A 24432-nucleotide genomic window follows, 5' to 3' on the forward strand; every position below is an offset into this window, starting at 1 on the left:
ATACCCTTACCTCGACGACTGGCTCATAACAGGGGATTCTTACGAGACATGCTTCTCAAACACCCAAAAGACTATAGACCTTTTGTTCCAACTGGGCTTCTCCATCAACGAGAAGAAGTCCAGCTTAGACCCCAGCCAAGTCAAACAATTCCTAGGGGCTCTAATTCGAACAAAGGACGGCCTCGTCTTCCCCTCCAACGAGAGGGTCCAAAACATGCTGTTTCAGATCCCCCAATATGTGGCAGGTTGAGAGGTGACGATGCGCAAAGCGATGCGATTGCTAGGAATGATGGCGTCGTGTATTTATTTGGTACCTCACGCGCACCTGCGCATGCGCCCAATGCAAGAGTGGCTCAACAGCCAGTGGTGTCAGGCCAGCGGACAATGGGACGATCTAGTGGTGGTCTCGCAAGCCTTGGTTCTCTCGCTACGGTGGTGGACAAAGGAAAACCTGATAATAGGGAAACCCTTTGCCACACCCGCGGTGGAGACCACTCTAACCACGGACGCATCCCTCACAGGATGGGGGGCTCACCTATCCCAGCAGACTGCTCACGGAGTGTGGACTCCGAACGTAGCATCCAAGCACATAAACCTACTGGAGCTACTGGCGGTGTTCAAAGCACGAAAAGCCTTCCAGGAACACCTACAAGGGAAGACAGTGATGGTCCTTACAGACAGCACCACAGCCTTGTACTACATCAACAAGCAGGGGGGGCACCCACTCTCCAGGACTGTCCAAGCTGTCCCAGAATATATGGAAGTGGTCTCTCAAACACAACATGTTCCTACTGTCACAACACGTACCAGGGGAACTCAATCTGCTAGCAGACGAACTCAGCAGAGACTTCCCCCCTGCCCGAAGAGTACGAATGGCAATTGCACGAAGACATCGTCTTAGACGTCTTCACGCAATGGGGATTCCCGGAAATAGACCTGTTCGCAACTCTGGAGAACTCACAATGCCAAAGTTACGCCTCCAGGTACCCCCAGAACCAGTCCAAGGGGAACGGTTTGTTGATTCAATGGTCAGGGAAATTTGTTTACGCCTTTCCCCCCGACTCCCCTTCTCAACAAAGTTGTGCACAAGATGCACCAGGAACAAGTTACCATGATACTAGTGGCCCCGATGTGAGCCCGGCAGCCATGGTTTGCTCACTTGATGGAGATGTCCCTATCTCCCCCAGTGAAACCTCCCTGCCCATACAACATGCTGTCACAGGACAAGGGCAGGACACTGCATCCATGCCCTCAGTCCATGAACTTAGCAGCCTGGCTCCTGAGATCATAGAATTTGGACATCTACAACTCCCGCAGAGATGTATGGACAACCTCAGGGAAGCCAGAAAACCTAATACTCGCCACTGCTATTCTAGCAAGTGGAAAATATTTGTCATCTGGTGTAGAGGTAAGAGCATCAACCCGGTTGACTGCTCTCCCACTAACATTGTTCTGTACTTGACCCATTTACTGGATTCAGGTCTAGTGTTCAATTCCATTAAAGTCCACCTAGCGGCACTTTCTGCATACACCACTTCCCAACTTAAAGTGTCGTGGTGGAAGATCCCAGTTATCAAGGCCTTCATAGAGGGGGTAAAGAGAATACACCCTCCGATAGCTAACCCAGCTCCCAGATGGGACTTAAATGTGGTACTTTCTAGACTCTTGGGCCCTCCTTTTGAACCCATGCACAAGGCAACTCTTAAAGACCTCACTCTTAAGACTGCTTTCCTAATAGCTATCACCTCCATTAGGAGAGTAAGTGTTCTAGACCCCTTCGTAACAGTTCACAAGGATAAGGTGGTTCTACGCACACACCCAAGGTTTGCACCAAAATTCATCTCGAAATTCCATGTAAACCAGTCAATAGAACTACCAATGTTCTTTCAAAACACTTCCAGCTTGGGAGAAAAAAGTCTGCATACACTAGATGTACGCAGAGCTGTCATGTTCTACATGGAAAGAACCAGACCACTGAGAAAAACTAATCAGTTCTTTGTCTCAGTGGCAGCAAGAAGAGAAGGAGATGCAGTTTTAAAGTCCACTATATCTAGATGGATTGTTCAATGCATCACTCTCTGTTACACTCTTGCTAAGCGAGAACTAACCTTCAAGCCAAGAGCACATTCCACTCGAGGCACTGGGGCTTCCATAGCGTTCATTGCAAATGTTCCCCTTGAGTCCATCTGCAAAGCGGCTACCTGGAGTTCTGTGCACACCTTTACAAAACACTACTGTCTAGATGCACATTCTAGATCTGACTCACAGGTGGGACAGGCAGTATTAAGACACCTTTTCTCTACTGTTCCTTCTCATAACCCACCGCCAACTCCGGGTACTGCTCGCTAGTCTATGCACAGCATGTGATTCTAAGCAGATTAACAAACATCAGAAGAAAATGCATTACTTACCGTAGAAGCATTTCTGATGGTTGTATCTGCTTAGATTCACATGCGCCCACCCTTCCTCCCCGCTCGGATGGAAGGAACATAGACACCTTTCTACATCTCTCTCTCTCTCTTTTCTGTACTCGCTCACGTATAGAAGGCTCCCTCAGGGCAGAAAAAATACAAACAGAGGGACCTCGACGCGTGAGGGATTGTGGGTACAACGCACGTCACTATAGGGATAGTGTTACAGACACGCCTTGTCGACGTCCCCTTTTCGACTACCAAAAACAAAATGCAATACTCCGCAGTGACCACTGGATGTAGGACCTATGCACAGCATGTGAATCTAAGCAGCTACAACCATCAGAAATGCTTTTACGGTAAGTAATGCATTGTCATCTGTTCTATTGGGCAAACTCTGATTTGCAGAGTGGTTTTGGCTATTATGGCAACTCCACCTCCTTGGGTGTTTGTCCTGTCTGTTCTAAGGATGCTGAATCCCGGGGGAATGGCAAGGGCTAGAAGTGGTCTTGCCGCTGGGTGAAGCCAGGCTTCAGTGACCACCAGCATATCAAGATGTTGGTCCTCGATGAGGTCATGAATATCTATTGCATGGGCACCTAGTGAACGGGCATTGATGAGTGCACTTTTGAGGGTGGAGGTGGGGGCAGGGGGTGGTTTGTTACCTAAAATGGGGGAAAAATCAGTGGTTTTGTTCTTGGTTTGGTGTTTGAGTGGTGCGTTGTGGAGGCTTTTGTGTTGGAAATTGATGGGCGTGGTGTTTAGTTTGGTCGGTGTATTGCGTGTGGTGGTGTGTGAGGTAGTTAGTAGGGACATTTTAGTTCTAGACATGAGTCTATTGAGTCTTTCAGTACCCAGAATGGGTGTAGTCCTATCATTAATGCTAATAGGTTTGGTGTGTATGTATGTGGACGGGTTGGGACTGGGGTGCGGGAAGTCTGAGGTTGCTGCATTCTTGATGGTGGTAGGTGTAATGTGGGATTGAGGAGATGGTATGGGGAAAGGGGGGTGTGTGGGGAGGAAGGGGGTCGGGCAGGGGATAGGGAAGTGGCCTTGACAACCTAGTCTGGCTAGTCCTTCGCCAACCTTGATGAAATGTCCTCTTGTGCATGGTGTAGCATTAGGAACTATACAAAAAGGGAACATGATAATGGTAAGGAGAGCCAGCATTATATTGGTGGGGGCTGAGTGGGCAGAGATAGATGCCATGTATTTTACAATGTGGTCTAGGAGCGATCAGGGCGCAATCAATAATAGCAGGAGTGGTCTTTAGCGACCATAAGGCACAATGCAATTACATTGTGGTCTAGGAGCGACCAGGGCGCAATCAATAATGGCAGGAGTGGTCTTTAGCGACCATAAGGCAATAGATGGAAGTCATTAGAGAGGTTAGCGGAGTGATGGCTTACCAGAGGTTTTGGGTAGGCGGGCATCATTGGGTCCATGGTAGTACTTGGCAGTAGGCTTAGCACAGGGCTGCTTTAGTGTGCAAACCGGCGTTCGTAATAAAGAGTAGGGGACAGATGTCCACTCATGGAGCTCGCCCTTCGCGTCGGTCAGCGGCGAAAAGGGGCAAGCAGGGACAATTGACCTTAAGATGCCTTCTGAAGGCCGCCCGCTCTTCCGCCTGCCGGTGGATGTTTGTGCTTAAAAAGGGTGCACAAACACGCGTTGCTTAGCAACGCAGAGGCGTCTCAGCCTCGTTATCATCCCGCATCGCGCCCGACATTTTGGATTTGCACAATGTCGGCGCGTGCGGTTTGGGAGCGATTGCAGGGCCCGTTGGGGTCTGGGGTAGCAGTGTGGTGCCCAGGCAGGGCAGGAATCAGCCCAGCTGGTGTAGCCCAGCGGTGCAGGCAGCCGCTCGGATGCAGCGCGTAGATCGTGGCTCGCAGCTTGTCAATGCAGGGGCCTTGTCCTTGATGGATGTGGGGGCTCCTGCCCTCTCCACACCTGGGACGCAATGCAGGGGCAAACAGGGACAATTGGCCTTAAGAGGCCTTCGGATGGCCGCCGGCTCTTCCGCCTGCCGGCGGATGTTTGTGCTTAAAACAGTATGGCATGGAATATTTTCCTACAGAACACAAAACTATGACTAGGGGTTTCCAGATTGGTTCAAATAAAGTACTGCAAGTCCCTATTGAACGGAATTATCTGTGTGTTTGACAGTGCCTATTTTAATGTAGTCTCATTGATATAGCGCCCAGCTCACTTCTTGAATTCTCTGCCCAGGGATATCGCACCCAGATTGCTCCTAGATTATCTCTTACCAGCAGGTATCCTCCCCTCTCCCGTGCTTAGGGTGCAGATTGGCCTAGATATTCTCACACTTTAGCCGCAAGACCCCCTAACGCCCCCCCGCCCAAGCGTGTACAGTTTCAATGGCTTTTTTCACTCTCCTAGGCTAAGCCATAGTCTGGATCTGAGATGCAGCCATCTGCTGGCATTATGCTTTTCTGAATTTTGGTCACCAGTGTCTGCAATATAGCCCTTAACAGGCCCTCTGTTCTCCTGCTTCCTTATGTCTGGTCTCAGCCAATGCCTACAATATGTAGGCCTCAGCAGGCTTTCAGCTTTCACTCTGTGGTGCTGGTCTTTCTCTCTGGCTTCTCACTCCCGCATGCTCGTTACCCTAGTCGGTTGCACTTCCATTAGCAAGCTGGGGGATTTTATAGTTGAGTCGGCCTCATCTCTGACCACGTTCTCTTGTGTATTGACTTTCCTTCCTCTCAGGTGTGTATGCTCGTTCTCTATTCAGGTAGTTATTTTCAACTGGATTTGGCCTGTTGGTGGCTGAGGGTTTAAAGCCCATATCCACCATCTCAGTCATTCAGCAGTGTTGGTTCGGCTGCAGTGAACTGCTTTTCAGTTGCAAGTTGAGAAGAATTTCTGCTCATCCCTCGTTTGCAAGCACTGCCAAATTGTGTATGACACTTGTTGGTGGAGTGCAGCCTGCTGGTGCAAGCACTTGCTGCTCTCTGTTCTGCTCCTACACTTCCCTAGAACAATGCGGGTGGCAGTGTCTTTGTTAGCAAGGGCTTCAGTCCTGGGAAAAGGGGCATCTTCTAACAACTCCATGAGTTTGGTATAAAGGGTGCTTATGGACCCTTAGAGGAGTTGTTCGAGCCAGGTCTCAGAGAGCTGTGCTCTAACCTACAGACCAAATGGGGTAGTGTCCCCTTTGGTAAACTGGGCCGGTAATGTGGAGGGGCTCTGCAAGGTGACTGTCGCAAACTAAACAACCATGTGATACAAAACAAAATTCAGACCAGAGATCTATTCTTGACAAATCTAAATCCATGAACAACAATGGTATTTGATGCCCTCAAAATTCCAATATTTTTTCCAAACAATGGGCCTCATTACGAGGTGGGTGGAATGGGTTTAACGGCACCGGTAATGGTGCCAGTAAACCCATTCCACCCTATTACGCGATTCCCTTGTGGGACCCGCTCTGAACGTCTGGTCAGACCAGACGTCCTTTGCGGGTCCCGCAAGGGGACCAGGGAGCTAATAACGGGCCTGTCAATAACGGGCCCGTTATTAGCTCCCTCCCCATTCCCATTGAGCCCTATAGGGGCTAGAATGGGGATGGGTTTTTTGAATGAGGAATTACTGGGTCCTCCAAGGTTGGAATGACCCGGTAATTCCTCATTCAAAGGACCCGGACCCAGACCCGAGTTTGGAGGCAGCCATGGCGCTAATAGCACCATGGCTGCCTTCAAACTCGTAATGAGGCCCAATATATTTCTGGTGCATGGAGTGAAGTTCTCGAGCAAGAACTACTCTAGGCACACTTTTTATATTAACATCTAATATGCTGTTAATCTCCAGCATGCTTAACAAGCTCTTTTAAATAAAAATAAATCTTTAATGCATTAAATACAATTCATGATCTGACATCATTCTAATATAGTCACAAGACAGTCATATTTAAGCCTTAGTTTAATATTTAACATCTAGCACAATTTCCTAATGACAATAACCACTAAATGTATGAAACATACTGCTTTCTTGATCAGATGATGTACTTCTTCCCAATGCGTTTTGAATTAATATCCTTTTTAAAGGGACAATCCTGGCCACTTTCCTACAAAATAATAAACTGCCCTTAGCCCACTGATATGACAACTAGACACATTCCAAGTTAATTAAAGATGTAGGGCTTAATAACCTCATCTCAAACTAAGGCTTTTATCCTTAATTTTGTATTGCGACTTCACATTGTCGCTATGCAACATGTTTTCTTCGTGACTTCATTTTTTGTCCGTCAATCTTCTGCAAAAAAATTATTGTTAAAGTCAATAAGATTTCGATTAATAATCTTCAGTGTATACGTATTATGGTAAGCCAAATTGAGCATTATTTATTAGCTTGTGTGAAGTCTTCCCCTAGAGAAAGCATTACAAAGCTATATATAATGTTTTTGTAGAAGATTGAAGGTCAGAAAATATACCAGAACGTGCAATACAAAAATCAACGTTTTACATAATGTTGTGTAGTGACAATGTAAAGTCGCAAAAGAATGATTTTGAGAATAAAACCTTCAATTTCTAGCTGACTTTAGTAAGCACTACAGTTTTCACTTGGAACTTTTCTGAGACTCATGATTGGTCAGTAGTTGGCTTGGTCCTCTGGGTCAAGCTAGGGTCTTTTGGCAAGGAGTCGTATGTGACATGTTCTCAACCTCTCTGGGAATGCACCTTTGCTGTTGGAGGCGTTCAAAATGCCGAAAAGGTCCCTGAGTGTTGGGTAAGTGAGTTATTTAATGAGGGAGGCTGGGTTCAAGTAGTCGGTATAAGGGGTAGTTTTAAAGGGAGCAAGTGTATTTTACAGAATCTTTGGAGAAAGGAGTGTGAAGTCTGTCCAGGAGGGCAATGGCAGGGGAGATTTAAAGGTGGGGTTCTGTCTAGTGTTTAGGCATCAATGAGACCCCTGATCTAATACATTTTGTTCCTGAAAAAGGTGTTGCCCTCATTGCATTTCCCTTGTGAAGCTGGCTGTTTTGGGATAGGTGTTGGCTTGTCGCAGTGCTTTAGTACTTAGAGTAAGGCTTCACTCCTGTTTGAGGTTGGCTCAGTGGTGGGAGTGTAGTAATCCCTGTGGACTAACTGTGGAATGTTGTGAATCATGCCTCTAATATCTAGTGGGAAATTCTTGAAGGAGCAGTGCTCACCCCCAGGGCGTTTTTAGCCAGGCCTTTATGGGGCAGCATTTTGTGTGATATGAGGAGGCTTGCAGCATGGTTGGCATATTTGAGCCGGAGGGTGTTTTGAGAGTGAAGAAGTGCGAGCAGGGGAGAGATGTTGATCATGTGACCTTTGACATGTGTGGGAGTGAGTGTGAACTGTTTATGGTCCATGAAGTTGGAAAATAGGGAGTCACATAGGTGTTGCAAGGACGAGGAGGATTTTATTAGAGTAGGAGGCCATGGCTGAGGAGAGAATATGGGGATGATTGATGAAGCTACCATTCCCTTTGCAGTGGTCTGTTAAATGGAGTGATCCTGATCCTGCCCTTTGTTCTGCTAGATTGTTATGAAAAGACTGCACGCTGACTTACCTGCTGAGAAGAATTTGGTGCTCTGAAAAGCTGCTGCTGATTTTTGGTTCCAAGTTATGCATACCGGCTAGGCTTGGTATTTACGGTTGTCCAACGTTGGTACATTCCAAAGGTTGCAATAAACAGTTTCATCTTTTTTCCTTCCATAGGTCGTCCTTGCCTTGCCATATGACACTCCTATCCCAGGCTACAAGAATAACACTGTAAACACTATGAGGCTGTGGTCGGCCAAGGCCCCAAATGAGTTCAACCTGAAGGATTGTGAGTATGCCAGTCTCTCATTTCTCCTCATGAGGATTCTTTTGCACAGTCTTACATGCAATTTGTGCTTTAATACACAAGGGTTCCGTAAATGTCGCTGGCTGAGGGGGTGATCTGACTCCTAGGAGTCAGATCACCCTGACTCCCTGCGTGTGCATGTAGTGCTTGCAATACACCTGGTATTTAAACACAGAGTGGAAGGTCTTAAAGAAACACAAGTCCTAAAATAATTTTGTGTGAGCAGGAGTTCTGTACACTCTACAAAATGATGGACATACATGCACATGGAGTGACCAAAAATGTCCTTGACATTCTTGTTCTGTGAATGAGCTCCCTGTCCTGCAGAGATAGTTGGTATGCCATAAAGCCACAAGCAAAAGAGGGAGTAGTCTTGCCAGGTGGAGCTTAAAGTAGCCTGTTGTTGCAGTGCGGGACTGAGGGTGACTTATGGGTGTTCTTGAAACCCACAGTTATAGTAGTGTACAGGACCTAGCTTGGGCCAAACTCCCATTGCTTGGTGTGAGCAGGAAGGTTTCACTCTTCAGAGAAGTATAGACCGGTGTATCAAAAAAAGACAACCGGGTGATGCCTTAGTTAGGCTAACTAAGTCCTAAATAGTTTATTTGTGCACACACTCATTCCACCCCCCACACCCCCCATCCCCATACGCCTTATTTAACAATGGTACATTAAGTAAGATCAACTATTGGGTAAGTAAATGCAAAAGTATGCACACACAAACCCCATAATGGTTTTCCATGAAGGCACCAGCAATTCTTTGAAGAAAACATAGTAGTCTTCTTGTCAAGCATGGACCTGATAGTTGCAGTTTAAATTGAAGGAGACCATGGTTACAGTGTGTGCTTTGATACGCAAGACACTTACCAAAGCACACACTTTGCTGCTTTGCTTTGTTTGATCAAGATCCCAACCCTATCTCCTAAATAAAAATGCTCACAAAGAAATGGTTAGGTACACAGTTATGTAGGGCCCCTTAGAAGTAGTACAGATATCCTCCCATGTGACAAAGTCAATAGTAAGAGTGTGTTTATTTATTACTTGCATGTTCCTGTTTTGTGAAGAAAGGAAGGCCACCTATCTGGGATGTCAAAGGAACCCCACACAGGACTCCTATGACCAGGTCTCCCCCCCCCCCCCCCAGACCTCCACAAAGTCTAAGCACAAGTTGGCTGCAGGTGAGGACTTTACATCCTGTGGCGAACACTCCATTCAGAGGGGGAGAGCAAAGGGGTATACAAGATAGCCCCTAGTGCCCCCAAAAGGAAGAACAGCAATCCAAGGTGAGTCCTAAGACTTGGGGAGGGGGGAGCGTGGGGGGCTTAAGATCACCCCAAGGATTGCAGTGTAGAAAGCCCAGGGGTAATGAGTGCATAGGTGTTTTTGGGTTTAATAGGTCTGGTGCCCGTTTGTAATCATGGTTCCAGATGTTTACTTGGCTGGACCTGTCTGGAAAGATTTTCTTTTTGCTGCTCGCCTCTGATAGTCTTCAATGGAACATCAATTTTTTTTTGCTTTTGTCTGTATTCAGACAAAAAAGAATAAATTCAACAAATAGTTTTCTAACTCTGTTTGGGTCTTTAAAATTGATTATCGGAAAAAGAGAAGTAGTGGCAAAAAGCAATGACCAGGTTTCTCGTATTGCTGTTAAAACCGCCATCATGAAAGGCAAGAAAGCAATTTTCTTCTGCCAAATCTAGATTTTTACAGGACAATATTAAACATGTTGTGAACAAACCTAAAGAACTGTTCGAGATTACCAAATATTTGTCTGACTAACTAAATAAGCTGTTATATAGCACACAGACACCCGAAGGTCTCAGGGCGCCCTGCTTTTCTAATCCACAATGTATCTCTTTCTACTTGCCACCCACACTAGAGCTGGCAATGAGTTAAACAAATTCTTTTTTTGAACAAAGCTAGCTTGATAAGGAACATTTATTGCTAATCCAACAGCATGCCGTTAAACCTTCCTTTCTGCTGAAACCCCATTGGGCATCCAGCCCAAGGAGAGCTTTATGCTCGTACCAGTATCTGTTCTGGCTACCCTCCCATTACTTGCCTCATTAGAGTGTACCAATTTTCACGATGATTCTGTGCCAGCTTTCCTTGCTCTTCATCAGGCGGGCATTTTAAATGAATTTATTTCTTGCTTTGTTAACCTGTCTGTTTCCCAAGGCATTGTTCCTCAGGAACTAAAAGCTGCTATTTTAATACCTTTACTAAATAAAACCTCTTTGGATCCCCATATGCTTTAAAACGACTGCCCTATAGCTGACCTCCCCTGGCTAGCAAAGATACTGGCCAGGGGAGGTCTCCAACTGCAAAACTTTATGGTAACCAACCTACTCCTAGATCACTTTCAGTCTGGATTCAGGGAATTCCATGAAACCCAACAGCTCTACCAACAGTCTGAGATGACATCTTGCAATCCAATGATGAGGCTGCCCTCACCTTGTTGGTGCTGCTTGACTTTTCGGCAGCTTTTGACACAGTGGATTTCGGAACATTGATAGCTTATCCATTGTCTCCCACATTTCTCAGAACTCCTTAAAATGGTTCGAATCATTCCTAACTGAGAGGACCCAATGGGGATTAGACCATACTAGTCTAGTTCCAGACCGGTCACCTGTGGGGTTCCACAGGGCTTGGCCTTGTGCCCAATTCTGTTAAACATATATATATATATATATATACATTCAAACTCTCGTAGGGATTTTTTTCAAAATTCAAGCTACATTATAATTTGTGTGTGGACAATACGCAGAGTTACATGCGTGTTACTTATTCCCTTTACTCACTTCAGTCCATTGCTTATTGTGCACTAGAAGTTACAAACTGAATGCAAGTGAATACACTTCAGCCAAATCCCTCCAAAACTGAGGCTATTTTTCTGGGCCCTAAAAATTTCTTGAACACCCAATCCAAGCTACCCTCTTGCCCTATGCCGTTTGATCTTCCAACATCCTTTGCTAGCCAGGTAAGGACTCTGGGATGTATTTGGCAATCAAACCTTGACTTAGACTACCATTGGGTGAGATTATTTTGAATTTGTTTTTTATTAATTGTATGTGCTTTGAATTCAACATTACAATAAAATCCTTTCATATCAAAACAGAAAAATAACGAATAGAGATCCTCAGAAAAAAATCGTATCACATTAAACGAGAATCTAATAAAAAAAGTCATAAGCCGTTTCTAATCATCCATGAAGCACAGCATAAAATCGGAAATAAAAGAGGTAAAAGGAAGAATTCATCATAGTCGATACAAAAATTGCACAATCGCAATTGACATGGAAACCAACGTGCCTCCCAACATGTATGCCCAGTGTCTCTCCATCCACCCTAGCCAAATTGTGTACACAGTAACCAAACAGTCTTGTGCGATATGTTATCAGTTCAGTGCAGTGTAACAGTACATGTTTCAAATTCTCTGTAATGGAGAGATTTTTACAAAATCTACAGGAAGCCAATTGTTTTAACAAGCCTTCTGCGAATGCACATCATTTCATTTGTATTCATGACATTCAGCTGGAATCTTATGTACATATTACGCCAGGCCAGATCTGGACATTTTAAAACCTAGTTCTCTGCCACCCTACATCTTTTATGTATAATACACATTTTAGCATACAGTGGATGGTCTCCTATTTGGTTCCATGTAGATATCCAATTATTCTAAGAAATGTTCTTTTTCACTCGAGTCAGATCATGGATAAGCAGATCTTCATTTATTACTAATGTTTGCATTATACCCACACAATACTCTGCAATTGGTTTTACAGCAGCAGCAGCACCACTACTCCTTCTCCTAGATGGTTGTATAGGGTGCCATGAGGGGGAGCATAAACATGTTTAGTATAGTGACAAGCATCGCCACTGAATGATGCTCACTAGGGATACCATACCCAGCTTCAGACGTATAACTTCCATTGGAATACACTGTGGTAAGAAAAATAATACTTTCCTCCAGATAAGAGATTCATAATAATAAGAGATTCATAATACATAATACATAAGCTTGTCTGATAACCAAAAGGGAGAACATCCAAACCACATAGCAGTTCAGGAATTACCTTCCCACGATAAACTTGGTAATTGGTGCTGGTAATTGTATTGTATTTGGTTATTTTTACAGCGCTCTTTCCCCACTTGTGTGGCCTCAATGCACTTTTTGCTCGGTTGGAACGCCCTTGGTGACCGTAGTCGATGTAGTTGGAAATTCTAGGGAGTTTAGCTTAGGAGATGCATGTGTGCATGTTCCCGTTCTAAGACTTGCGTGGTTGGCAAGACTCGACTAAGCAGCCCAAGAGTCGTCTGACACATGGGTGGGTGCTGTTGAGGGTTAAAGATGGATTGCTATTGTTGAAAGAGTCTATGTGAGGCTCGCTGTACCGGTTACCTTTCGGGCGGTGGTCGCTGTATGCTAGTGGCAGAGCTGTTGAGGTAAGTCATGTGTTTCAGTCTGGATGACTATGTGTGAACTAAACCGGATGTGCTTGGCCATAGCCGTATTCTATCGTGCATGGATGCTTGGCCGTGCCTGCGGCCTGTGTCCACACTAGTGGTCTGAAGATATACGTACCGCAGACTGCGAGATTGCTCGGCTGGGGCAATATATTTCCAGGTCTAGAGTTGATAGTCCTATACCAATGGGCCTAGCTTTCATACTGTAGCAGGTATCTGCATATATTAAACAGATGGAGGCTACACCTAGATTTGGGAATCCTGTATAGTGGGAGAGAGGCCTTTGTTTCACAGTGCTGTAGGTTTAGGCATATGGTAAACAAAGACTGAGGCTACGCCTAGATATGGGTCCTGTACACTGGGAGAGAGGCCTAGGTATTACAATGCAGTATGTTTAATCTTACAGTAAACAAAGATGGAGGCAGCATCTATATTTGAGAATCCTGTACAGTGTGCAACAGGCCTAGTTCTCAAAATGCAGTAGGTCTCTTTATAATGAACAAAGGAGGAGGCTGCGCCTAGATTCGATAATCCTGTATGGTGGGGGGAGGGGGCCCTAGGCCTCACGGTGCTGTAGGTTGCAGCCTGTAGTACAGTACATTTCCGTAGTGTAACAGACATTGATGTTTTTTTTGGTGTGGAACGTTTACCAAATTTACTGTCTATTGCACTCACTTGTCATGCTAAAGCTTTTTTTTAGCCTACTCTTAAAAACATTTTATTAGGGTGAGCCAAAATGGGGACACCTAGGTACAAAATGGACACTACTTCCAATCTTTCCCTATCAAGATAGCAGGTATAACTATTTGTTTTTGCAAAATTATTTTTGACTTTGCTGGGTTAATTTTTAAGTAATGATTTCCCATGTACTTGTTAAAGGCAATCCAGAGACGCTGAAGCCCTATTGGGGATCTGTCGGAAATGATATCTGCATATGCAGCCCATGTTATACAAGGCTTCCCAAACCTAAGACTCACAAAGGCTGCCTTCTCTAACGTTTCACTAATATCTGCCACATATAAATTAAAAAGAAACCGGGTCAAAACACATCCCTGCCTCAGGCCTGAACAGGTGCTGACTTCTCTGAACATCTTTCCATCGCAATTTAATCTGACATGGATGGAAGTATCTGCATGTAAATAAATCAGTTTCTGATGCTTGTTAATCTGCTTAGAATCGCATGCTGTGCATATGGTCCGACATCCAGTGGTAACCGCGGAGTATTGCATCTTGTCTTTTGGGGGACCGAAAGGGGACGTCGGCAAAGGCGTGTCTGAAACACTATCCCTATCGTGATGTGTGTAGTACCCAAAATCCCTCGCGCGCCGAGGTCCCTCCGATTGTTTTTTTCCACCCAGATAACTGGTCGCCCTATAGCGGAGCTCTTCATGAGATATTGTTTATCTTACCGAATTGTCGGTTTAATCCCCGTTAAGTCACTTCGCCTATCAAGAACATCTTCGACGAAGACGACGGGGGAATCGTCTACGGCTGTGGGTTCTGGCACCTAAGATCTGGCGTTCGGACCTCCACGTGGTCGGGCCTTCTGGCCGGCCTACACAGTAGGGAGAGTGGGCTTGGGGTTTGCCATACAGCTATGATGGTCTTTCCTCTTTTCCACTTCTTTCCTTTTTGGTCTGGTCACCCTTCCCTTCTGCTATGGAAAGGATTCCATTTAGATTCTGCTCGGTATGAAGGGTCAGATATCCGTGGAAAGTCAAGCACATGCCGTGTAGAGCTTGCCTCCCCCTAGAGCACTAAAGCGGTGTTCGGCGTATAAACTCCTAAACCTAAACCCCTTAAGGAGCGCTGGTTGAAGCGGTGGGTTGCGTACGGAATGTCACGTGTGGAGCCTCCCTCCCCCCCCCTGCCGCAACACCAGCCGAGAGTGATGGGGGTACATCGGATGACCAAACGTCCAATGCAGAAGTTATAGACCTTGAGGCGGACTATTCTAGAGCCGCAATGCCCATCCCCGACCCTTTCAGGCTGACTCCGGTCTTGCTACAGGGACCACAACCGGTGACGGGGGCATACAATCGCACTGCACAAAACACACAACCCAAGCGCCCTCCTCGATGACTTTGACGAAAAAGGCAAAAGCGCCATCGGATCGATCTGATCCGAAGCCTTCCCCGCATCCGCAGCAGCACATGACGACTGGGGTTAACAAACATAGCAAGGGCGCTACTCCCAAAACTACACACGCCGAAGTTTCTGAACAAGAAACTTCGACGGGTTTCAAGGTTTCCAAGGCCCGTGCAGGCCCGAGAAGCCTTCATCGGAGGCGTTGTCTCCCGAAGATTCAGTGACTATCAGTAAGAGCATCAATAGGATTGCTGCGGCGGTGGGCCTAGTACCGGTTTCGCCCACAATTATGGGCCAATCCGCTGAAAGGTTTTCCACGGATTTGGAAGACGATCCCGAAGACTCTTACGAAGAAAGCCAGGTACCCCTCTCAAGCACCCTGAGGAAATCCTCTCAACGCCTTAGGGCGGAGGACCCGGTTTCTGCTCAGCTGGGTCCATTTGGGTCATCCAAGTGGACCACAGAGCAATTTGAGGGGTATATGGATCGGCTGGAGCAGTTCTTCAGGGCTTCTGATCAACCTCTGCCGAAAAAAGCTTGGGTAGACCCTAACCCTCAAACACAAGTTGCCCAACACCTAGATGTTCAACACTATGTTGATTATCAAGAAGATGTCCAGAAAGACACGTATAGAGACCTCTATACAGAAGAAGGGGAGGCTTCTTTTTTGGACAATTATGGGGAAGATCAAGGTGCAACGGACAACTGGGAGGACACCCAGCAGGATGATCACAATTCTGATATCGTTTGCCTCGACTCTCCCTCATCCACACTGGTTCGACAAGCTCCCCCGGTGGATGATCAAATGGCTTTCAACAACATGTTGAAAAAAGCAACGGAATTCTTTAGAATTGCCACGCTTGAAGCCTTGCCCGAACAGGATTTCGCGGAAAACATTATTAATGACAAGCCTCCGGCAAGCCAGTCTATCCCTCTCTTGAGCTCGGTAAAGAGACGGCTGGCCCCTTTTTTACTCGCACCCGCTCAGACTAGGGCTGTGAACCCAAGGGTCGAAAAACTTTTCTGGCCCTCCCCCACCGACCCGCTTTATATCAAAGGGCACGCAATCCCAGACTCGCTGGTGGCGACCAAAACTAGCAAGGGAGCAGGGGTTCCCCTTGCCACGGGAGAGTCACCCCCGGACAAGGAGTCCAAAAGGTTGTATGCCTTAGGCAAACTGGTCGCGGCGGCTTATACCGTCTGGATTGCCAATAACACGACGTTACTGGCAAGCTACGTCGACGCCCAATTGAACCTACTCCAGGAAGGCCTTGAGGAGGTTCCGGAACCAACCAGAGCCAAGCTTCTCGACATTGTCTCGGAAGGCAAACTTGCCAATCAAAATGTTGTAAAGAATACCCTGGACTCCGCAGAGACAGCAGGCAGGTCTCTCGCACACGGTACTCTCCTAAAGAGACACGCGTGGCTGCGCACGTCGGGCTCAGGCCTGAGACCCAGGCATCCATTATCAACAAACCCATTGAAGAGGCCAACCTCTTCGGGAAGGCGGTAGACGATGCGTTCGAGACAGCCAAGAAGGAGCACGAGACTATTAAGTCGCTGCACCAGATTTCCCAAAAACCCTCTTCAGAGGGGCAGCAATTCTCGGCAGTCCTTTCGAGGACAAGCCCGCGCCGCTCAAAATAATTTCGGCACGGGCAACTTCAACTCAAGTCAACCTGCTGCAAGCCCCACTTACTACCCCCAGAGGGGTCAGAAGCGCGGAAAGAATAGAGGCAGAGGCTCCAATTCCAGAGGTGCGTCAACCTCGGGTCAGAAATGACCACCAAGTTCAGGTCCCCTTCCATGTGTCCCCGGCCGGGTCGTTTAACTTCTTTCCTCAAGGCATGGGAGGGGATAACTTCAGACCAGTGGGTATCAAAGACGGTCGACCACGGTTACTGCGTGGAATTCGCCCAACCCCCACAGTTCAAACCGCCGAAACATCGACGCCTTTCACCGGAACATCTGCAGATCCTGGTCCAAGAGGTGGAGGCGCTGCTGGGAAAGGACGCCATAGAAGCCGTCCCGATTCTTAAGGTAAACAAGGGTATCTATTCAATATACTTCCTTGTACCCAAAAAGGATCTCACCATGCGTCCTGTTCTAGACCTGCACCCAGCGAACAAGTTCATAAAACCCCAGAAGTTTTGCATGGTAACACTACAAGAGGTGATCCCATTGCTAAAACAAGGACTTCATGACAACATTGGATATGAAAGATGCATACTTTCATATTTCAATGCTGCCAGCGCACAGAAAATTCCTAAGGTTCGTGATTCAGGACAAACACTACCAGTTCAAGGTACTCCCCTTCGGCATAGTCTCGGCGCCAAGGGTGTTTACCAAGGTCCTGGCAGTGGCAGCAGCACACCTGCGCAGACTTTCAGTTCCAGTTTACCCTTACCTCGGCGATTGGCTCATCACGGGGGACTCGTTCGACGTGTGTTTTTCGAACACCCAAAAGACAGTAGACCTACTGTTGAGCCTGGGATTTTCTGTCAACGAAAAGAAATCCAGCTTAGTCCCCAGCCAAGTAAAACAGTTCCTGGGGGCTCTAATTCGTACGGAAGACAGTCTAGTCTTCCCTTCCAGCGAGAGGGTTCAGAACATGCTCTCTCAAGTTCCTCAGTATGTAGCCAGTCGGGAGGTGACGGTACGCAAAGTTATGCGTTTGCTATGAATGATGGCGTCATGCATATACTTGGTCCCCCACGCGCGGCTGCGCATGCGTCCCATGCAAGAGTGGCTCAACAGCCAGTGGTGTCAGGCCAGCAGACAATGGGAAGATCTGTTAGTTGTCTCGCCAGCCCTCGTTCTCTCTCTCTGCAGTGGTGGCCGAGGGAGAACCTCTTGAAGGGGAAAACCTTCACCACCCCTGCAGTGGAAGCCACTCTCGCGACAGAGGCATCTCTCACAGGGTGGGGGGGGGGGGTGGGCTCACCTGCTTCAACAGACAGCGCACAGAGTGTGGTCCCCTCAGGTAGCGTCCAACCATATAAACCTACTGGAGCTACTGGCAGTGTTCAAAGCATTGAAAGCCTTTCAGGAGCAACTGCAAGGGAAGACAGTGCTGGTCCTAACCGACAGCACAACAGCAATGTATTACCTGAACAAACAGGGGGGGCACTCGCTCTCCAGGGCTATCCAAGCTGTCCCAAAACATCTGGATATGGGCTCTCAAACACAAGATGTTCCTGATATCCCAACATGTTCCAGGAGAACTCAATCTTCTGGCAGACGTACTCAGCAGAGATTATCCTCTGCCAGAAGAATACGAATGGGGACTGCACGAAGACATTGTATCCAACGTCTTCGCAGAATGGGGGTTTCCAGAGATCGACCTGTTCGCTACTCAGGAGAACGCCCAATGCCCAGATTACGCCTCAGGTATCCCCAGAACCGATCCAAGGGGAATGGTCTCTGGATAACTTGGTCAGGGAAATTTGTTTACGCTTCCCCCCCCCCCCCCCCCGACTCCCCTTCTGAACAAGATAGTACACAAGATGCACCAGGAACCAGTCACCATGATTCTGGTGGCTCCCATGTGGGCCCGCCAACCCTGGTTCGCGCACCTGATGGAAATGCCCGTCTCCCCACCAGTCAAGCTGCCCTGCCCGTACAACATGTTGTCTCAGGACAGGGGGGAGACTCTGCACCCATGCCCACAAACTCTGAACTTAGCAGCCTGGTTCCTGAGGTCATAGATTTTGGACATGTGCAACTCCCTCAAAGATGCATGGACATACTGAGGGAGGCAAGAAAGCCTAACGCACGTTATTGCTATGCCAGCAAATGGAACCTTTTTGTCATCTGGTGCAGTTCCAAAGGCGTCAATCCCACTGATTGCTCGCCTTCACACATTGTGTTATATCTAACCCATCTGTTGGACTCTGGGTTAGTCTTCAATTCCTTAAAGGTTCACGTAGCGGCGTTGTCAGCCTACACCACGTCACAGCAAAAGGTGTTGTGGTGGAAAGTACCTGTGATTAAAGCCTTTATGGCAGGGGTTAAAAGAATTTATCCCCCCATCACTCACCCAGCCCCTGGGTGGGATCTAAATGTGGTTTTAACTATGCTCATGGGACCCCCTTTTGAGCCTATGCATAAAGCTAGTCTGAAAGACCTGACTTACAAGACAGCCTTTCTAGTTGCTATCACTTCTATCAGAAGAGTTAGCGAACTACAGGCCCTCTCGGTCTTGGACCCCTTTGTTACAGTCCACAAAGATAAGGTAGTTCTGCGCACTCATCCCAGATTTGCGCTGAAATTTATTTCGAAGTTCCATGTGAACCAGTCAATCGAACTACCCACGTTCTTCCAGAGACCTACTAACCTGGCCGAAAGAGGCCTTCACACACTAGATGTGCGCAGGGCAGTCATGTTCTACATGGATAGAACCAAACCACTGAGGAAAACTAAACAATTCTTTGTTTCAGTGGTAGCTGGTAGAGAAGGGGACCCTGTCTCTAAATCAGCAATATCAAGGTGGATTGTCAAATGCATCACACTATGTTACACTCTTGCAAAGAGAGAACTGCCCTTCAAGCCTAGAGCACATTCTACTCGAGGCACTGGGGCATCCATAGCATTCATTGCAAATGTTCCCCTAGAGTCCATTTGCAAAGCGGCAACCTGGAGTTCTGTACACACCTTTTACTATTGCCTAGACACTCATTCTAGGTCCGATTCTCAGGTGGGACTAGCAGTACTAAGACATCTTTTTTTCTACTGTTCCTTCTCACCACCCACCTCCAACTCCGGGTACTGCTCGCTAGTCTATGCACAGCATGTGATTCTAAGCAGATTAACAAGCATCGGAAGACATGCATTACTTACCGTAAAAGCATTTCTGATGATTGTATCTGCTTAGATTCACATGTGCCCTCCCTGCCCCCCCTGCTCAGGGTGGAAGCGACATAGACTTCTTACTACTTTCTCTCTTCATGTACTCACTCACTATAGCCTTGGGCTCCCTCATGGCAGAAAAAATACAATCGGAGGGACCTCGGCGCGTGAGGGATTTTGGGTACTACACACGTCACGATAGGGATAGTGTTTCAGACACGCCTATGCCGACGTCCCCTTTCGGTTCCCCGAAAGACAAGATGCAATACTCCGCGGTTACCACTGGATGTCGGACCATATGCACAGCATGTGAATCTAAGCAGATACAATCATCAAAAATGCTTTTACGGTAAGTAATGCATGTCATTTCAAGCAATACTGGAGTGGAGGGGGGGTGAGTCAACCAGTCGCAAAGCTTTTCCCACAACAGGTTACTGTTGGCAAGATGTATCCTTTTTATGCTTCATCCTCTCTTCTAGTGAGACCCCCAGCACTTTTTGCTGGACTTCTGGACCTTTTTCTTTAAATCTTGAATGAGTGGAGCCTTTTTCCAATCGTTCATTCTTGTGGGCTCTGTCCTTTGGTACTCTAGTCTTTGTATTCCACCTGTATTATGGAGCCTGTTGGCTCCATAGCTCTTAAAGGCATTTGTGTTTTTACTACTGCATCACACAGCTCCTTATGGGCAGTGTTGCTGGGGGCCCTTTGGATCCTCCTTTAAGATTCTTTTTCTATATCCTCAAGTATCTACAGTTATACTTCGCATCACTCCCAAAACACTTTGTGGACAGTACTTATCAAATACAGGATTAGAACAGAGGACCAACTATGCCAGAGACCCCATGGAAGGTTGGAAGTAAATGGCTGCTGAAAAAGGGGTGAGGCTTAACACCCTTTTGAAGACACCCTGGAGAAGTTCGAGCCCCAAGGAGAGGAAGTGGGAGAAGGATGGACAAGATGGAGATTGGCCCAGGAAACTGTTGCCCCAGTACTCCGTGGGCAGAGCTACACTAGCCCAGGAGAGTTGGTTTGCTGTCAAATTGTTCGGGTGAGGTTGGAGGGGAGGACTTAGTGGGGGGAGGGGTTGGGGGGGGAGGGGAACTTTTTGGCATGTTTGGAGTGGTTTTAATGTTGTTTTACTTCAGGATGTGAGTAAGCGACTAAGAGCGCGTGTGAGGGGAGTAACATCAGGAGTCTGGAGAGTTGAGAGGGCATGTAGATAGAAGGGGGAGAAGTAGAATTTGGAGCAAAGTCAGACTGGGTAGGGAGACAAGGATGGGACAGGAAAACAGAAGCGTAGTGAGAGAAGAAATAAGATCAGGAATGAGGTGGACACCGGAGAATTGAGAGATGTGATAAAACCAAGAGGTGAAAGGATGGTATAGGGGTGCAGCGAGAGTACGAGGTCGACTAGAGGAGAGGATTGTCAGGAGAGAGTGAGAATAGGAAGTTGGAGTAGTGTGTGAATGTGAGAGCGCATATAGACACTGCTTACTGCACTATATTACAGCAGCTTCTTGCTATTGGGATGGCAGCAATTGCACAAATATCGTACCACCGTCCATATAACTTTCGATTGTGCATTTGTGCATCTATGCGCACTTATCCAATTGCATCAACATTATCCAATTTAATGAATGTTTTCACAACAGATAGTCCTTCTTTAAGTTCAAATTTTGTTTTATTTGTGCTATGACTTGCTAGAAGCAAAAGACAATGCGTGTTTCGGCCAAGACAAGTCTTCCTCAAGGCTACTTTGTGTATTGCGTCTAGATTCTCAATTCTCTTGTTTTCAACATTCGTTATTGGGGCAATATTATGCATAAATGCCCATTCTTGGGCTGGAACCGTGTAGTGAGCCAGATCCCCTGTTACGTAGCCGGTTGGCAGATAATAATCAGAAGGGCATCTTAATCGTGCCACATGCCAAATTAATGATGCGTCCAGTGCAACAATGGTCAGCAAACCAGTGGTCTCAAGCAGAGGGGGGGGATTGGGACGATCTAGTGGAGGTTTCGCACACACGGGTTAAAAATGGCTCTAAAATGTTGGATAAACAAAAATGTTAAAAGGGAAACCTTTTATCAACTGAGGAATCGGAGGGTGTCCTCACCTCTTTCCCCAATATATCCTCCCCCAGTTGGCCAGGGAAAGGCTGTCTCTTTCAGGTGGAGGATCATCTGGGCGGAGGAGACTTGGGGAGTGGGGATGTGGGGATGAGGCACCCTTAGGTGAGACACAGTATCCCCATTTCCCTTTTTTATGGACTCCAATATCCCCCAGGCGTTTATGGGGTATTACCAATCCCTTCCCTATTTTTCCAGAAAACCATCTCCCAATACACACCAAAATGGTACTGAGGTGAGGAAGAGACAGCATAGAAACACACATCCTTCCTTTATTAACTCAGACATGCACAAACACCTCTCTGGTACTGGGACGAGGAAGAGGGAATGCAGAGTATCGAGACTCTTATGCAATTGAAGAACATTGCCTGCACCGATACAAATGGGCCACTCGGGTGAGGGTAAGGAGATCGGCCGTGGAACGCTTGCAGAAGGAGATGTCTGATGTGAAGGCAGGGGGGAAGCGTGTCTGAAGCGCAAAGGCACTGCTGAGTCGTTGCAGCAGAAGCGGATTGTGGCAGGTCTCTTCGGCAGGCCAACCCTGGCAACGGAGAGATTCTGATCTCCTGGAGTCAGGACGACTCCTCTGTTAACCCAAGGGGGCGAAGAACCTGGAAGAGAGGCATGCCGAGCAGGGAGCAGGCGACCGCTACAGAGAGCATGTTGAAGCGGAGGAGAGCACATGGAGACAGAGTACCCGGTGAGCCAAAGCAGGCTGAATGACTTTGGGATACTGTGATGCGAGCTGCGTGGTGAATGCAGGTCGGACCGCTCGCGATTGAGCGAAGGACAGCATAGACAACCGGAATGCCGGTCCAACTTAAAATACAGATGATTGATAACTTGAAGGCACAAAGAAATGAATGTAATGGTTTGTGAATACAGAACTGCAATGAAACTGACAAGGCCAAGGAAGTGCCAGGAAAGTAGTGAACTTTAAGCCTGTGAACGGTTTCAAATTTCTAGCAGGAGAGTAAGTTGGGAATTTGAGTTTGCTTTATTTAATGTGACTGAATTTAAGTTTTGAATCCCCAACCAAAAGAAAGTAACAATAAGGAAAGAAATGGATGTAACGTTTTGTGAATACTGAACTGTAATGAAACTGACAAGGCCAGAGAAGCAGTGAACTTTTAAAGTGTGGATAAGCCTGTGAACAGGGTGACAAATTCACAGCAGGAGAGTGGACTGGGAATTTGAGGTTGCTTCATTTAATGTGATTGATTTGAAGTTTTGAATATCGAACCAAAAGAAAGTAACATTGATTGAATGCCACTTGGATTGAAAGCAGTGGATAGCGTTCACTGATGCAAAGGAGCTGTAAATTGTGTAATTGTCATGGCCACAGGGCAAGAACCACAAGCTCCACTACATAAAGGGTCCAGTTGGAACCGGGTCCTGGAGCCTTTGGCGCCAGAATCATGAGAAAGTGTGCTCTGCACACTTTTATTCTGGTGCACATGCTATTTTATCCTGCAGAGCCTCCATGTGCTTCCAGGTCGGGTGTGGCCATAGGAGTGCATTGGGCTGCATGTGCAGCACCCTCTAGGACTGGCAGGGTGCGGCCACGATTCAGAACAAATGGGTGTGGCTGGAACCAGGCTATTTAAGCCCGCCCCGCCCGCATGCAGGTGTTTCGCGTTAATCTGTTTATAGCAGCGTTACGCTCACCGCCGCCTGAAGTGCATCCATACCTGATTCCAGCAGCAATCGCATACCGCCGCCTGAAGCGCATCCTTACCTGATTCCAGCAGTAATCGCAGTCGGAGCGCATCCTTACCTGATTCTAGCAGCAACCACAGTCGGAGCGCATCCTTAACTGATTCCGACTCCCTGCCACAACACTTACTCGGGAGTCCGCTTTCGGCCAGCATCATCGCGGATCCAGGCATCCTTCACCCGCCGGCTCATCTTCGGACAACAGCATTCCAGTCCGACATCGCCAGCCAATCCCTGCAAGCGAAAAAGACAAACAAGGTTAGAAAATCGCTAAAGACATTACTCTAAGGTCGCGCTTAGACCAAGCCTCACGCTTAACCTTAAAACCAAATTTACCACCTATTGGGATATCGTGAACTCCCTTTTCTTCCACTGGGGCTCGCCTCTTGCACCGCAACTATCGATGGGCCTCATATCACCTATTGGGGGGAAAAGGAAATACATTATAAAAGATACGGACAATAATCATTATTAAAAGGATACTTACCTTTGGAGTGGTTCAGTCACAGCCAGTCTGGGCTGCCACGCACATGGACCAGTGAAGAAACTCGGTCTATTTAAAGCGCCCCTGCAGTGAGAAGCAGGACGGAGAGCTTGCCATCATAAATAAACAGGTGAGACTATATGGGTCGGTGCATGCTCACCACATTCTGGGAAGAAGGGTTCGAGTGGGACCACAGTCATATCACAGCATTCTCCCGGCCTCTCATATTCTCGCAGGGGCAGTACCAACAACCAGCGCAGTCCACAACACACGAGCAGGGGAAGAAGCCTGACCAATGGTAGCCAGTTCCAGGGAGGGCTGCAACCGTGCCCCAACGTCTCCACAGAGACCAGGTGGTGAGCGTAACAGTAAACTAAAGAAAACAAGCCTTGGCAAGAGCCATATGGAAAGGGGAACTGTGGAAGTTGAAAGCTGAAGCAGTGGCAAAG

At 47.2% G+C, this 24432-nt stretch overlaps 1 protein-coding gene across 1 annotated transcript in view; it reads left to right on the plus strand.

Moving 5' to 3' along the window:
- The window catches only part of PYGM (glycogen phosphorylase, muscle associated), a 311215-nt gene that overhangs the window by 120014 nt on the left and 166769 nt on the right, over window positions 1-24432 (plus strand). The window contains exon 6 of the mRNA XM_069645036.1: window positions 8123-8234. Coding sequence (XP_069501137.1) covers window positions 8123-8234 — 112 coding nt within the window. The remainder of the gene's footprint in view (window positions 1-8122; window positions 8235-24432) is intronic.

Source organism: Ambystoma mexicanum, chromosome 2p (assembly GCF_040938575.1).
Source record: "Ambystoma mexicanum isolate Mex_15411 chromosome 2p, UKY_AmexF1_1, whole genome shotgun sequence".
In the NCBI taxonomy this organism is placed as follows: domain Eukaryota; kingdom Metazoa; phylum Chordata; class Amphibia; order Caudata; family Ambystomatidae; genus Ambystoma; species Ambystoma mexicanum.